General features: G+C 38.9%; 3 protein-coding genes across 5 annotated transcripts in view; 2 read left to right on the forward strand and 1 right to left on the reverse strand.

Annotated features, from left to right (window-relative positions):
* Positions 1-17,007, forward strand: part of LOC131303306 (double-stranded RNA-binding protein 4-like) — a 92,317-nt gene that overhangs the window by 41,498 nt on the left and 33,812 nt on the right. The gene's annotated exons all lie outside the window — the stretch shown is intronic.
* On the forward strand, positions 7,977-12,123 carry LOC131303305 (GDP-L-galactose phosphorylase 1-like). Of its 3 annotated transcripts, none has more exons than XM_058330108.1 (5): positions 7,977-8,604; positions 9,694-10,121; positions 10,273-10,395; positions 10,490-10,750; positions 11,608-12,123. In XM_058330108.1, exons 1-5 carry the CDS (start codon positions 8,457-8,459, stop codon positions 11,938-11,940), a joined length of 1,293 nt encoding a protein of 430 aa, XP_058186091.1. In that variant the 5' UTR covers positions 7,977-8,456; the 3' UTR covers positions 11,941-12,123. The 3 variants fall into 3 exon arrangements, with proteins under 3 accessions (XP_058186091.1, XP_058186092.1, XP_058186090.1); XM_058330107.1 differs by having other exon boundaries at positions 7,979-8,604; positions 10,210-10,395; XM_058330109.1 differs by lacking the exon at positions 10,490-10,750 and having other exon boundaries at positions 10,210-10,395.
* LOC131303307 (calcium-binding protein CML24-like) lies at positions 13,736-14,925 on the reverse strand. Its single transcript, XM_058330111.1, has one exon. The coding sequence runs from the start codon at positions 14,701-14,703 to the stop codon at positions 14,203-14,205; it is 501 nt and encodes a 166-aa protein (XP_058186094.1). The 5' UTR covers positions 14,704-14,925; the 3' UTR covers positions 13,736-14,202.

Raw genomic sequence — 17,007 nt, forward strand, 5'->3', positions numbered from 1 at the left:
ATCAAAAAGGGGGAGATTGTTAGCCCCAAGGTTTTTGAGGTTTTTGATTTTGATGATAACAAACACGACCAGTTAGAATTACATTAGTCAATTGGGCATCATTGGTGAGATATATTATTATTGGGCTAATTATATTATTTCTTGATTTTGAAGGGTCTTAGAAGTAATTCTTTGGCTAAAAGCTTAAAAGATGTTCTTTCACAGGGAATCATTTTCTAACCTAGTCTTCTCTGGCCCTCCACGTTGAAAAGAAAAGAAACAGGCGATGTAAACAAGAAGGAAGAGGGGCTGCGAGAAACAGGGGTTTCGGTTCTATCAAAGGCACAAATTGAGCAATTTTCTTCTTCAAAATTGCTGTCTCCAATAGATAAGAGAATTGAAGAAGGAAAGAGATTAAGGAAAATCTCTTCCTATTGACTAACGGCTGGAATGGGTTCGAAAAGGAAAGAGGAAATCTTGTGCAGGAAATATAGAGATTGAAGGAGGAAGCAAGTAAGGCAAGGGCTGTTTATTTGCAACGGCTAGTGGAAAAAGACTTCCACGTTCTTCTGATTTTTAAAGATAAAAAGGGAGCAGAAGAAGGCAGAGAAACATACACGACTCTTGAAGAAATCCACTGTGAGCTTTCTCTTAAAAATCTGTCAGTCACAAATTCAAAGCTTTCATCTTGAATATCTACACTAGTTTGAGTGTTATCATTGAACCATATTGTAAAAGGGTTTTCACACCCTCGTCTGAGATTGAGACTGTTTTTTGTGAGTGATTTTTTGGTAGAAAAAATCATTTGGGTTTAGGTGTAACTAGCGCCGGAGTCTTAGCTAGTTGGGAGTGGATACGGAGTAATCGCTCGTTGTAAGGTTCTCTAGCACCCGCGAAGCTAGAGGTTTGTAACGACTATTGGAGATAGTGCAGCAATTCCCGAGTAGGACACTTGGGGAGTGGAGTAGGCCGTGAAGTTGCGGACCGAACCACTATAAAATCCTCGTGTTAATTTTCTCTATCCCTTACTCTTTTTCCTTTATGTTCTTGCATTTCTATATTGCATAAGCTAATTGATAAATTACTGAAAACAGACTTGGAGTAGAATAGATTGATAAATTGGTTATTTGCCTATTTATTGATCTATTCTACTCCAAGTCTGTTTTCAGTAATTTATCAATTAGCTTATGCAATATAGAAATGCAAGAACATAAAGGAAAAAGAGTAAGGGATAGAGAAAATTAACACGAGGATTTTATAGTGGTTCGGTCCGCAACTTCACGGCCTACTCCACTCCCCAAGTGTCCTACTCGGGAATTGCTGCACTATCTCCAATAGTCGTTACAAACCTCTAGCTTCGCGGGTGCTAGAGAACCTTACAACGAGCGATTACTCCGTATCCACTCCCAACTAGCTAAGACTCCGGCGCTAGTTACACCTAAACCCAAATGATTTTTTCTACCAAAAAATCACTCACAAAAAACAGTCTCAATCTCAGACGAGGGTGTGAAAACCCTTTTACAATATGGTTCAATGATAACACTCAAACTAGTGTAGATATTCAAGATGAAAGCTTTGAATTTTTGACTGACAGATTTTTAAGAGAAAGCTCACAGTGGATTTCTTCAAGAGTCGTGTATGTTTCTCTGCCTTCTTCTGCTCCCTTTTTATCTTTAAAAATCAGAAGAACGTGGAAGTCTTTTTCCACTAGCCGTTGCAAATAAACAGCCCTTGCCTTACTTGCTTCCTCCTTCAATCTCTATATTTCCTGCACAAGATTTCCTCTTTCCTTTTCGAACCCATTCCAGCCGTTAGTCAATAGGAAGAGATTTTCCTTAATCTCTTTCCTTCTTCAATTCTCTTATCTATTGGAGACAGCAATTTTGAAGAAGAAAATTGCTCAATTTGTGCCTTTGATAGAACCGAAACCCCTGTTTCTCGCAGCCCCTCTTCCTTCTTGTTTACATCGCCTGTTTCTTTTCTTTTCAACGTGGAGGGCCAGAGAAGACTAGGTTAGAAAATGATTCCCTGTGAAAGAACATCTTTTAAGCTTTTAGCCAAAGAATTACTTCTAAGACCCTTCAAAATCAAGAAATAATATAATTAGCCCAATAATAATATATCTCACCAATGATGCCCAATTGACTAATGTAATTCTAACTGGTCGTGTTTGTTATCATCAAAATCAAAAACCTCAAAAACCTTGGGGCTAACAATTAGTGGTAAAGGCGCAACTCTATTTCCTTATACCATAGCGTAGCAAGCCCCAAGCGCCACGGTTCGACCCGCGTGGGCAGGATGCTGGCCCGCGACCAACAATCCCCCCCCCCCAGCACCTGCCCGCAAGCAGCATGCCATCCAGGGGAGTCGAACCCGCGACCTTGGCTCTGATACCACTTGTATAAGGAAATAGAGTTGCGCCTTTACCACTACCTGCGGGTTTTGGTAAGATGGTAAGCGCTTGATCCTACAAACTGTGTGGTAGTTTATGTGAACTGTGTGTGGGGAGCTATGTGAACTATGCATTTTTAGTGTGTTGGAGCTATATAAACTGTGTATTTTAGTGTATATTTGGACTATGTGAACCGTGTGTGTTGAGGCTATGTGAATTGTGTGTAGGATTCATAGCCAATTCTAATATAGACAGTTCTCATAGCCAAAGGTATTTTTTTTATCTTTGCATAATTTCATATTCAATATGGATCTTGTTCAGTGGATATCGTCGAGTAGGTTCCAAAAATGTAATTTTTTTTTAAAATGAATATCTACAACAAAAGTTATGATTTTTTAAAATTTAAACAATGTTTTAAGGTGCACCAATGCTCCATGAGCATTGGATAATTTTCCTATACTAGATGCTCTCTAGCTCCGTGGCTACTGCACGCGTGAGGAAGGCAGGGCACATAGTTGGAATAATAAATGCAAATAATTGTGCAGGACTATATAGGCACCGAACCTAGAAAACGGGACTGGCTTTTAAATTCATCTTTTAAATAAAACTAGCATATACTATACCATTACAAGTCTTAAAATCGTAATTAGCAAAATCACAACATTCATTCACACACACGTACGTATGAATGCCATAAATCTAAGTTGTTCCATCAATTATATCCCTTGTTATTAAGTTTCCATTTATCACCAGTACATCATCAGTGGTTCATATACTCTAAGTAGGACTCCATATATCTCACCTTATCCGGGTATTTGCGATCTCGTATATCCCGTGCCTAGTGTCATACCTAAACGTGGCCCTAGTCCCGGATATTTGGGACCCTATACATCCCTCATCATGCATTATGTAATCATATTTCAAGTTCTTAAAACAATTGTTTTACTCATTCTCATTTCTCATTAAGCTCATTATTCACTTCAATCTAGATGCCAACCACCCTTAATATAACACCACATAATAGGTCAAATAAGCATATAAAGACTCAATCTCATGAATTAGGTATCCACATTCTAATTTCAATTGATACTCAATCATTGCATGATCCATGTTCTCATTTCATCAATAACTTATCATCAAAATCGACTTTTCATATCACCACACATCAAATATGTGTCTAAGAGTTCAATCTCATGTTAATAAATAGAAACGATCCATTATATGCGAACCATGACATTAGAATCCATATAACAATGAGTTTTCAAAATGCAGTTGTTCCCAGTAGGAGGAAAAGAGTGGTACTGGTAGGAGAACTCAGGATTTCGATTCTAGAGAAATGCTACCGGTAGGGGTGAGAAAGGGGCACTGGTAAAGACTGTTACCGGTAGGAGGAAATGATGCCATCGGTAGGAAAATCAAAGATTTCAGCTCTATTGACTGGCTATCGATGGCACGCGGGGTTTCAGCTCGCGATTTGCAACTTTTCAACCAAACACGAAACAGAAGATCAAACACAACCTTTGAGCACCAAATCAACTTACAATATATAGAGAGAGTGAAAATCCCTAGCTACCTCAAATGGTTTTAAGCAAAACCCAAGGATCCAATGTGGAGTCCTATATCGGGAACAAAAAGGAAATAATATATGGTCTATAAGTGATTCCGACCAGCTACTGTTTTTTTTTAACGGCAAAATAAAACTTCATTAATCTCTGATAAATTACAAAGACTAATAGGACCCGACCAACAATTGTATAACATAAGATTAACTTTTTGAGCCATATAGTTAAGCTAAGGGTTAGCAGGTCAGCTGACACGTGTTGTTATCGTTGGTATCAGAACACAATCATGGTCTACATGGTGGGGGCCATCTCTAGAATCTGGTACGAGCTTGATGATATGATGTACAAAGCTAAGTGTCACACTATGATCATCAGGGAAAGGTTGCTGGGCCAATCATCATAAGGTGGGGAGATTGTGGAGTCCTACATCGGCAACAAAAAGGAAATAATATATGGTATATAAGTGATTCCGACTAGCTACTATATAAATTCATATGCTAACCTTTTGAGTTATGTGATTAAGCTAAAGGTTAGTAGGTCAGATAGTGTGGGTCCTTACATCCAAGCCAAGCCCTAGACTCCAAAGTTGAAAACCACCAAGAACAACATCCCTCTAAGCTTAGCTAAGCATTCAACGAGATTTGAGTAGAGATGCAAAATCAGAGAGTGAGACTGTGAGAGAGAGTGTGTGTGAGAGAGGCCAAGTGAGAGATATAGTCAGAGAGAGCGAAAGAAAAGGAAAAAATGATATTTCTTCTCCTAACTTTGGTGCTTATAAGGAAAATTACACACACACCCCTCCGTTATCCAATACTACACCAACTCCCACCATATATTTCATTCTATTACATGAAGACCCCAAAGCATTTTCACATCATTATCCATACTTAAATGACTCAAGCACATATCAAACATTAAAATTTAAGAATTAATTATGGGTCTTTACATGTTAGACCAAAATAATCTAGTCTCATCCCATCAAATAACACAACCATAGATGGGAAGGAGGCAGGTCTTCTAGAGCCTCCACTAGCCTCTCTACCAACCAAATCCTATTGGCTAATGGAGAAAATCTAGTATAGAAAAGAAATTGGCTTCTTTCGGGTCGGTCCTACGTAGGTGAACAAAGCCCCAATAGGTCCTAGCAATCTAATCCAAGAAAAAAGTCCATACCCCACTGGGTCCTGTAATTTTTGTTCAAAAATACCCTTTGGCCCAAAAAAATCCCACGTCATACATGCGTGGGATTAATCTCTCTCTCTCTCTCTCTCTCTCTCTCTCTCTCTCTCTCTCTCTATTTTTATCTAAAAATGTTAATAACATCAAATATACATATTCATTGTTTATAAAAATTATATATTTGAAATCTACACGTAGAGATCTACTGAATGAGATCAATATCGAATATAAAATTATTTAAAATTACAATTTTTTTAATGTGAATTTTATATTGTGGTGATTGAATTTTATACTCTGAATTTTTTTCCTGTTTCAGGGCTGATGAAGTTGTAGGTGGCGCAGGGGACACGGAGGATGGTGGCGGTGCTCTGGTCCTCGAGCGAAGTAACGATCTCCTCTGAAGTCATCTATTCACGAGGTGCCTCTCTAGTAGGTCCTGCGAGTGGCGCGCCTGTCACACCACTTTGATCCATTTCACGACCACTAATGCTGCTTTCCTCAGTGGCAACCTCTAGTTCGCACTTGACCGAAACCTCGCTGGAATTCGTTGACAAACTCCCGTGGTTATTCTCGTGCTCCGTCGTGTACCACCATCGCCGGCCAATTCACGACCACTAGTGCTGCTTTCCCCGCAAGAAAGAGAGGGGCACATGTAGAATTGCATGCGCACATGTACTGTCTATTATCAAATAGAGCTAAATTTGTAAAATTACACCCCATAAGACCATATAGTATTGCACTTGTAAGGCAATGAACTTCCGAGCCATAAACTCAAAAAAATAGGATCGACTGGGCATTATCTCAAAAGATATCGATTACGCCGTAAGTCCAACAAGTTGGGCCGCCACTGGCCTACTGGGCAAGGAAAGTCTGATTATCGCAACTTGATCTTCCAACCCTTAGTTAACTAATTTATTAGTGTGATCCTCGACTCGCACTCTCAATCCTTTTTTATCATTAGCGCTCTCAATTTTCGCTCTTACGAATTTTAATACTAGTTTCGAATGTTTTATGATTATGGCAAATTGACCTTTCAACCCATAGGCAAATAATCTGCTAGTAGGACTCTCGGTTTGTACTCTTAATTGTCTCTTAGCGTTCGCGTTTTCAATTCTCGCTCAAACCCTCGCTCGTTATATGGCTTCTAGGTCCAACCTAAGTCACATAATGCGCCATGCAAGCGTGGAAAACGTCGTTCAAAAACCTCACAATTTACTAAAAAATTTAAATGCGAGGATTAAGAACGAGCAATGATTAAAAGAGAGAGCAATGACTAAGGATTATGGTCCTAAGAGCATCTCCAATCCTTAACCATTTTTCCACCCAAATTTGGATAGAGATTTAGGTTAGAAGTTTGATTTAGGTAATGTATCTCTAATGCTAAATCCATATTTTTATCCAAATCTATTGTTGAATGCCACACTTGTAATTAATGAGTACATATTTGTAATTAATGAGAGTGAAAAAAAAGGGTTGTAAGAAAATAGGTAGAACTCAAAATGGTCAGGCAAATGGGTATGACATTGCACTTTTAGTGAAGTTGGTTGTTAATCTCCCCAGCTCCCGGTGGTGACTAGGATTCGAGTTTCGCGGGGGGCGGAGGCTTTGGAGCCAGGGCTATGGATAACCTCTGGACCTCCTGTGCTAACTCTAACTCTCCCCACTAACTAACTCCTACTGATGTATACAATGTTGAAAAAAAAAAGAAGGTATGATATTGGAGATGAGTTTTTAGGCTTTTTACTCAAATTTTAGGTATGGATAGTAAAATGGGTAAAGATTGGAGATACTCCAACCCATCTCTAAAACTCCAAAATGGAGAGTGAATGTAGCATATTAGAGTATCTGCAATGGTAATAATCAAAACCAATAACCAAAATGTGCCACGTCAGCATTTGATTATCCAACAATCTCTACCTCCACATTGGTTATTTTTGCATCCATAACAACAAAAAAAACCCCACAATACACAATGCACATTTGTCCAATCGCAAATGAGTTTTAATCACGCACCCGACTATACCAAATTACTCGATGAGACGATTCTAATGTGGGATATTTTTGAGTTATTAAGTTTTGAGTTTAGTTATTGAGTTTTGATTATTGGTTAAAATTGTTAAGTTTGGTTATGAAATGAGTAAAATTTGGTTATTTGCTAAAAAATTTGTAAGTTTGCTTATTACAATGTAGGGTATTTTTTGAACATTATTGTTAAATTTGCTTATTCACACTCATTTGCTTATTATAATGAGGATGCTCTTAAAGAAAGATTTTATAATATCCCCACTTTTTGCATTTTATGAAAGAATCTAAGAGGGATTCATCGTATTTTTTAAAAAATTTATCTCTAAAATGAAAATAGAATCTCCATATTCGAATAACCGAAGGCAAATTGTAAATACTCAAATATCTAAAAAGCATTATCTCATAAAATGTAAAAAATAATAATAAATTACAAAATTTTCCTCTAGAGCCTGTTTGATAACGCTCCAAGGGGTTGGGATTGGATTGGTAGAGTGAGGATATTATCAATACCTTGTTTGGTTTCCCAAAAAAGGTCCGGACTATCAATTCGGTCGGATTGCTAATACCCCAAAAATATCATCTTGGAGATGGTATTGACAATCTCATCCCATCCTCTCCTCATTATCAATGCATTCTCATTACCAATTTCTTCTCTCAATCTAATCGCATCATCTAATCTCATCTCAAACAAATATAATATTAATAATTCTATCATCGAATCTTATCCCAAACAAACATACTCATTACCAATCCCAATCTTAATACGATCTCCTTACGAATCCAATCCATCTATCACCGTTATCAAACGGGCCATAATACACATCACATCCATAGATTTAGAGATGGGTCGGAGACACTCTAGCATGTAAGCCCGGCCCCTCTTTCTAATTCATCTCTCTCTTTCTCTCTCTCAAGAAAACAACGAGAAGACGACGAAACGACCGGAGAACGACAGCCATTGTGGAACCACCACGGCTTTACTCGGAATTGAAACCCTCCGGTGGACCATCCACCACCACCACCACCCCAACCTCAACAAAACCGTAATCCCACCACAGCGTACGGCGGTGGAGTCCAACCGTACGCTCGAGAAACACCGTACCCCGTCCCCTCACGGCGGCAGGGGTGCCCTCCCTTCCGAAGGCGGTTGCCCTTCCGATCTCCTCTTCCTCGCCGGCGGCGGCTTAATCCACCCTTCTCTCTTTTCTCTCTAACCCAACAATTTAATTTATTCTTCTTTGTCCTCTTAAACCGATTACTGACAATTATACGGATACGTATACAGTGTTATATATAGAGAGATCGATACGGATACGTTGATGGAAGAAAAGATGCTGACCATAAAAAGGGTACCCACGGTTGTTTCTAATTATCAGGTGGGAGGAGGTTCAGAAGATACCATGATCCAGTCCCAAACGCTAACCCTAGGTTGTGGGCGCAATTGCCTTGGGAAGTGCTGCTTACCTGGTGCGTTTTTTTTTAATTAGTCCTTACGAATAGTTCTTTAGTCGATTGAAGAATGCTACTTGTTAGAACTGTGACTCATATGTTAAGTATGAAAAGACATTAAAGAGTTGTAGAAATAGACCAGTTGCCCGGACGGAGCTAAGTGAGTGGAGCGAATAAGAAACGACAGCCGCTCTCGGAACAACATAGAGTAGGTATAAATACTCTATGTTGTAAACCCTGTTTCAATTGATTAAATAAGAAACGACAGCCGCTCTCACTCCCGTGGACATACCCAGTATTAGGGAACCATGTATATTCTGTGTTGATTTCTCTTTACTGTTTTCTATTCGCATATCGTGTGTGTGTGTGTGTGTTTCGGTCCTGCACAACTATTTCATCAGTTGTTGTAATAACCCTGTCTAGCTTTCTGTCTAGGTTTCGGTGGTGCTGCCCTCTGGACCCCCATGAGTAAACCTAGACTAGTCGACAAGGCGCAAATTAGACTGAATCAAGCTTCACAAACCCAACATGAATCTCCTCAATCCTCATAGATGTACACAATAGTCTAGAAGAAGGCCTGGGCAAAGTATTCCCTCCCACTTTGGTTTCCTTGCAATCCAAGATTAAAGGAAAGTGGAAATCCCGAAAAATGTCATTTTAGAAAGTCAAGATCAAGTCCAAATTCGGACATCATGTGTTTGGAAATTGTCCACCGCTGCTTGAAGGCTCAAGTGGTCTGTCTGAGGTGGATGAGGAGCTAACGAGAGCAGCTAGGTAATGCTCAATGACTGCTGGAGCGGGTGAAGTGACCTCCAAAGTCAACACTAGCAAAGAAAAACACATTTTCTTGTTCACAAAGGAAATTGAGTTGCTACAAAGCATATGGCATTTTACTTCTTATGGTGGAATTAAGATATAAACAAAGCCATTTGATAGTTACTAGACTTATGGACTCTGAGAAAACTAATTTTCAAAATAGATCCCTGGTTTGCCCCTGTATCATATTATCTGCATAGCTGAGTTCAATCGGATATGCCCATGTCTTTCCTCTTCTTTTCCCCATTTCTTTCTGCCAGTTATACTGACTGAACATATTGACATTTTCAGTTTCTAAACTTCCGCTATATGCCTTCAAGAAAGATGAATATGAGTCGACAGATAAATTCAGCGGCAGTTCTTGCAGTGGCAGGCGCCCAGTATCTTTCCTCAACAACTTGCTGCTGGCGAAGTGGGAGGAACGAATGAAGCAAGGGCTCTTTAGGTATGATGTGACCACATGTGAGACAAAGATTATTCCGGGGGATTTCGGTTTTATAGCGCAGCTAAATGAGGGACGACACCTTAAAAAGAGGCCCACTGAGTTTCGGGTTGATCAGGTTCTTCAACCTTTCGATGATACAAAGTTCAACTTTACCAAAGTTGGCCAAGAAGAAGTGCTCTTCAGATTTGAACAGGGCAAGTATACCCGGTCCCATTTCTGCAGCAGCTCACCAGTTAATGCTGATTCAAATTCACCGAATGTTGTTGCTATTAATGTAAGCCAGTTTGATATGTTCACTCAGCATTTCTAGTTTAATGCAATGCTCTTGTGGCTAACTGTTTTTCCTATATTTCTACTTTTAGGTTAGCCCTATTGAGTATGGACATATCCTTTTGATACCCCGCGTCCTTGACTGCTTGCCTCAGAGGATTGACCATGAGAGCTTCTTGCTCGCCCTTCATATGGCTAAAGTAGCTTCAGAACCCTCCTTCAGATTGGGTTACAACAGCTTGGGTGCCTTTGCAACAATTAATCATCTCCACTTTCAGGTTGTTAATGACTCACCTGTTTCTTGAAAATCAACTGCAAGTTGTAGCATTCTTGTTCTTCGTCTCAGATGATTTTGTTTTATACAAATGACAGGCATATTACTTATCAGTGCCCTTCCCAGTTGAGAAAGCCCCTACTCAAAGGATAAGGATGGGCAAGGATATTCCTGATAATGGTGTGGTGGTTTCACAGTTGTTGAACTATCCCGTGCGAGGTTTTGTTTTTGAGGGTGGACTAAAATTGCGCAACCTATCCAATGCTGTTGCTAGTTCTTGCATTAGGCTTCAAAACAAGAATATTCCTTTTAATGTTCTTATTGCTGATTGTGGGAGAAAAATTTTCCTGTTCCCGCAGGTAAATGTTGCTCTTTCCAAAATATTGGCCTTGCTTTATGTCTAGTGATTGAGGATTATGTGTGAGGTATGCTTTGAGTATTATTGGTAGACATTCATGCTACATAAACTTGTTCTTGATGATTGCTTATTGTTGAAAAAGAATGGGAAAATACTAGGCCTTGATATATTCAGGTTTTCCATCTAACCAACAGTGCATAGTTCCACCTAGCATAATTCCGCCTATCGATTAGACTAATTTTGGATCTCTTTCTGATTTGTTTCTTCCGTTGATCTTCCATAAGCTGGCATATGAAGTCACAGGTCTATTTAGTATGCTTGGTGATATTTCTACTACATTTGTCAATTTGATAGTATATACATTCGTGATGTCTTTTTCCGTAATTGTTATGTAAATTTTTCAAATTTGAAAGTACGTAATAAACGGGTTAATCTGGCTAAGACTAACCTAGGTCGTTGTAACTGACCTTTCTTTGTATTCCAACCCTCTATGTTGAGTTAGGACAGCCCAAGGCTGCATGTCCTGGCCTATGATTGTAGTGGGATGTAAGTCTAGGAAGGGTGCCCATAATTTTCTTCATATGAGAGGAAAACGTGGTAAACAGGCATGTGATTGTCCAAATAAACGTGTGGGATGTGGACTTGTCAAGAAATAAATAATGAACATTTTGATATGGTCAATTTTTTTGTAGTTTCCGTCATTATCTCACAAGCAAACAATGCCATTTTCAAATAAACAAGTATGAGAGGATGGATTTTTCTGATTGGCGTTCAGTTATCATACTATTTAATATTTATCTTTTTGTTGTGATATTTTGATAAGAAAAATAATCAAAGTGGTTCTTGATGAATGGTCAGTGCTATGCCAAGAAACTAGCACTTGGAGAAGTTAGTGATGAGCTTCTGGACACTCAAGTGAATCCTGCTGTGTGGGAAATCAGCGGACATATGGTGCTGAAGAGAAGGAAGGACTACGATGATGCATCCGAGAAGAATGCATGTAGACTTCTTGCTGAGGTTTCTCTGTCAGAGGAGAGGTTCGAAGAGGTGAAGGCTCACATCCTGGAAGCTGCTGGTTTGCAGGAGGTGGAATCAGTGGGTAATGGCATGAACGAGGAAGAATCTCTTCAAAAGCCTCATCCCCCACATGTCACCTCGCATCTAACTCAAGATTGTATGGTTCTGCACTGAGAAACACTTGTCTGCTTTCGCCTTTTTGGAAACTTGTTGGAACATTTGGTACCTCTTTTTATCGGTTTCTGCTGGAGTAGGTCATTGTTCTTTTACCAAAGTACTTTTAGTTATCAGAAGAAACTAGCCGTATGTTATTTGGATGGAATTTATGCCAGAAACCAGTCAAATGTACTTTAAGCACTTCTGTTTTGCATGGCATTCACAACTGCTGCACTATATTTCGTTAATCTGTAACCTGAAATACGAATCTGGGTGTGTTGTGGTTCGTAACAGGTGACGATTTTTGTGGGATCAAATCTCTTCGCTATGCCTGGTGGTGGGTATGTTTCTTACTTTTAATATCTACGGGTATGATGCCTACAACTCTGATCAGAATCAGATCTTCTATTCCTGAGATGCAAGCATGCAACCCAAGGTCGCATGGTTGCGATTTGTCCTTGGGGCCACCTAACGTGGGATGGTGGGCTAGAGGGATTAGTTCGTTTCATCTAGTCACTCGTTACTAATCAATACAATGAATTTATATGTGACTCACATGTACAGTAAGAATCTTTTTCACTTCGTTTGGTTTAACATTTTGAGAGTTACTTTTAACTCTCGACACAGTTTCCAATAAATATTCTTCACTCCGTTTGTATCTTAATATTTTCATTCCTACACAGATCACTCCCTTGACTTTTTAATCCAAATACAATCTTAAATTGTATTTACTTTTTCAAAGCCATGCGCCTAGCTTAGACCAAGTACTGCGCCTTAGAAATTTCGAACGAAAGGAAAATGCTATTCACACTAGAGTGCGACCAAGGGATCCTGCAATGCACCAATGCACTATGAGGCATGGGTTCTCTCAATGTGCTCACTCGAAATTTTATCATCTAAATCGTTTAGTTTGTAGAAATGATTGAACACTGTGCAAATCGAAAATCAAGTTAATGGACATCGACATCTACATACTACATGATCTAGATAGATTTGTATCCCAATTCATTTTTAATGTCATACTAACCATCTATTTTTTTACCTATTGACCGTCTATTTTTTACCTAATATTGTCTGACCAAGGGCTAGACGGCTAACGATATCCATTTCTTACTTTAACATTGTTTGACCAAGAGGCCAATGATATCTCAGTACTCTACAAATTAAACAGTTCAAATCACAATAACGAAATTTCGATCGGACACAAGGAGGCACCCTACAACCTTATAGCACATTAGACGCACTACAAGATTCCTGGTCCGAAATAAAGGAGGTGTGAATATCATTTTCGAGTTTGCTCCAGTTTTGAGCCGCGATATCATCTTCCCCCAAAAAAACATTCTCATTTGTAGACGACAATATGAACGGTAAAAGAAGTTTCGACGCTTATGTGAGCTATTTACACTAGTATAGTATGAATATTTGATCAAATTCATTTATTACGAAAACAATTTTTTTTTTTTAAAACTTGACATATGAACAATTCAAACCCGATTGAGTTCACAAACCGCCCAAAAGACCAAACTACACTCCAAGAAGTTCACCTAATGATCAAGGCTTGTACTAAGAGGTTTGCTATCTCTTAAAATTTCAGGTTCGAAACCTTTAGGTGCCATCTTCTCCTTTGGACCAATCCATACCGAGGCACTCCAGTTCTAATTGGGCTCTTCGCTAGTGGCCGGCCGAATTGAGCTCCATGATTAGCTCTTCGCTAGTGGCCGGCCGAATTGAGCTCCATGATTAGTGGAGGTACGCGTAAACTCACTCATACCTGAGTTATAAAAAAAACTGGACCAAACTAACTGATGAGAAATTGAACTACAAAAACTGGACCAAACTGACTGATGAGAAATTGAACTACAACTTGAAGCTTAAGGGCACAACAGGGAAACACCGGGGTACTGAACACTAGTTGCCTTCTGGAAAGATAAAATCAAAATCCGTACATTATGCATCATAATCCAACTATTTCGAGCCCTAATCTTACCTTCGATTCTTTCAATTATTCCTCTTAACACGATTTCGCAACCCCACCCCGGGAGTCCTGTAGTGCGTTACGTGTAGTGCATCATCTTGTAGTCAGCAGCTGAACCGTCCGTTTTTGCAATCGATGGGTTTGATTCGCTGAAGCACTCCGGTCAAAGTTAATTATATTCGGTAAAAGTTGACAAATATATCTAAACCATCGATTGTGAAAAAGAACGGTCCAGATGCGTACTACGGGTGCACGACACGGTAGCGCAGTACAGTACAGGACCCCATTCCGCAACCCTAAAAATCTCAAGGCCTCATCATCTTCTTGAACTCCTCGAAATTCACGCACCCATCCCCGTCCACGTCGACCGATCCGATCATCCTCGCGCAATCCTGCACCGAGCACCTCTCCCCCAGCCCCTTCATCACCTCGTGCAGCTCCTGCGCCGATATCAGCCCGTTCCTGTCCCGGTCGTACATCTTGAACGCGTCGCCGATCGCCTTGCCGTCGTTGCTCTCGCCATCGCTGCCGCCGCCGCGGGCCGCGGCGCGGTGGAAGTCAGCGAACTCCTCGAGGCCGATCGCGCCGTCGCCGTCCTTGTCGATCTCCGTCACGGCGTTGGTCAAGTCCCCCGAGGACGTGCCGACGTCGACGCCGAGGGCCTTGAAGACGGAACGGAGCTCGGAGACGGAGATCTTGCCGTCGCCGTTGGTGTCGAACTTGTTGAACACCTTCTGCACTTCGTCCATGCTGCCCAGGGAGGTGAGCGAACGTTGATGGATAGCATTGCTCGGAGTTTGCGCCATTTCTAGAGAGAGAGAGAGAGAGAGAGCTGAGAGTTCAATTTTGGAAGCCAACGTTGTGATTTGTAGAGTTGAATCGAATTGGGATATACTCCACTACTTACTACTCCTATATATAAATTGGATAACGATAGAGGTGGGTAAACGCGGTTTGGACGCGTTAGTTTTGTCTCGGGACACGGGATTCCGAAATCAGTTTTGTGAGAAATTCTTCGGTGGCTGTGGGGATATATGGTAGCCGTTCGATATATTCGGTTCGTTTAGTATACTTTTAGATGGATCGGGTTAAAATTTCAGTTTCTCTTTTCTTCTTTCTTTTCAAATTCAAGCCGTTAAAAAATATAATGACTAATTCAACTGCGTCAAACAAGTATCACGTGATACTCACGCGAGAATGAGAAAATTTTCCCAGTAGTGGGGATATACAACTTGTAGGTTTTGACGTGGCATGTGTTCCTCGCACGGAATACACTATTCCGAAAACTGTTTGGCTACACCCAACTTCCAACGGCACGTGGAAACATCGGGTGGGCCGTGGTTGCTGCTTGCTACATCTGGTACGGATAGGATCGTCATTATCTCTTTCTTCTTTTGTATTCATTCCGTATTATTTTTATTGTTAATTTTTGAATTGTGTGATGTTTTTTAATTATTTATATTTTTTAATATATAATATTTTTTATAATTTAAAATTTTTGTAATATAAAATTAATATAAATTTATTAAACAAGATTCATATTACATATTTTTCAAAATTCACATAAAAAGATATAAATAAAAGACATAAAAAAACAAGCCGAATAATAGATAATGAAAATAAGAGAAATGGAGTATTTTAATAAGAAAAGTTTTAGTACTTAGTAGTGACTCATCACTAGTGAAGAATTCTTTTTTTTTCCTCTTTTTTTTTTGGAAGATTCCAGCGACGAATTCAAGAAGGGCGCCGCTATTCGCAGCCATTTATTTTCTCTCATAGCCCACTACATTTCGGTAAATGGTTGTTGAAAATCATAAATAACATTTTGGTAAATTGCTGTTGAAAACAAGATTATATTTCGGTAACTACATGTCGAAAATATGTTCAACTTTCGGTAAACAACTGTCGAACATACATTTTCGGTAAATATCTGTTGAAAAAAATATTACATTTCAGTAATTGGATGTTGAAAATATATCTCAATTTCGGTAACTAACTGTCGAGTATAATTGAAAATTTTTAACAGACTATGGGAGAAAATAGAGGGCTGCGAATAGTGGCGCCCTTCAAGAATTGAATATAGAGAGCGGCGATTATTTTATTACTTATATTTAGAAAAAAATTAGACAATCAAATAAAATACTCAAAGTATAAACTCGATGACCGACGTCAAGATTTGATACTCTGGCTGGGTTTATTTTGTTCTCTTGAACTTAACTTAAATTTTGGTGTTTTTTCTTTATTTGAATTTTTCTTGTATTTGTTAATTTTGAGCCAAAGACATTTTTGCATTAAAAAATGATTATTTCTCAAAATATTTGGATAAAAGTATAAAAAAATTACTTTTGCGATTCCTCTCGGCGAGACGAATTAATGACTCACAAATTTTTGTGCAAAACTGACAAATGCAAGAAAATTTCAAATAGAGGACAAAACTCTCATATTTAAGTTAAGTCCAAGAACGGGCCTTACACTTAACTTATTTCTTTGTTTTGTGTGTTTTATTTTTTGGATTAATTATTCATCTCGACGAGGGCAATCTACAAAGTACAAAATAATGACCAAAAATAAAAAAAATAAAATCACTTTTTAATCAAATAACTGTCTTATTTGAAAATTTTCAACATTTGACCGTATTTTTATACTATTTCGATTCGTCTCGTCAAGACGAACGATTAACTTCAAAAATTACGACGAAAAGCTAAATAAAAAGTTACGAAATGTAAAAAATACCGAAATAAATTTAGACTTATAATGCCTTATTTTCTTTACAATTCAAAAAATTCCTCTTAGATTTCTTCTACTTCCAACATTTCTCTCTCTATCTCTCTTCACTTATTACCTCTATTATTTTTCAAAAAAAAATTTAAACACCAATCGAAACATAGCATAAGTTTACAAGAATGCAGTCTCAAGTCTCTCTTAAAGCTTTGTTTACTAGCAATTACTGGGAATCATTAGATCTTCTGATTGGTGTGTTGTCAAGCCCATAGCAAAAGTCTCACAAGATCTTCACAGGAGAATCCTCATAGAGGATCCGAATCCACCTTACTCCATACATTTGCATGGTAGCATGTGAAATAGATGTGAGAAATATTATAGGAATTAAT

The sequence above is a fragment of the Rhododendron vialii genome, chromosome 10a (assembly GCF_030253575.1).
Source record: "Rhododendron vialii isolate Sample 1 chromosome 10a, ASM3025357v1".
Taxonomy (NCBI): Eukaryota; Viridiplantae; Streptophyta; class Magnoliopsida; order Ericales; family Ericaceae; genus Rhododendron; species Rhododendron vialii.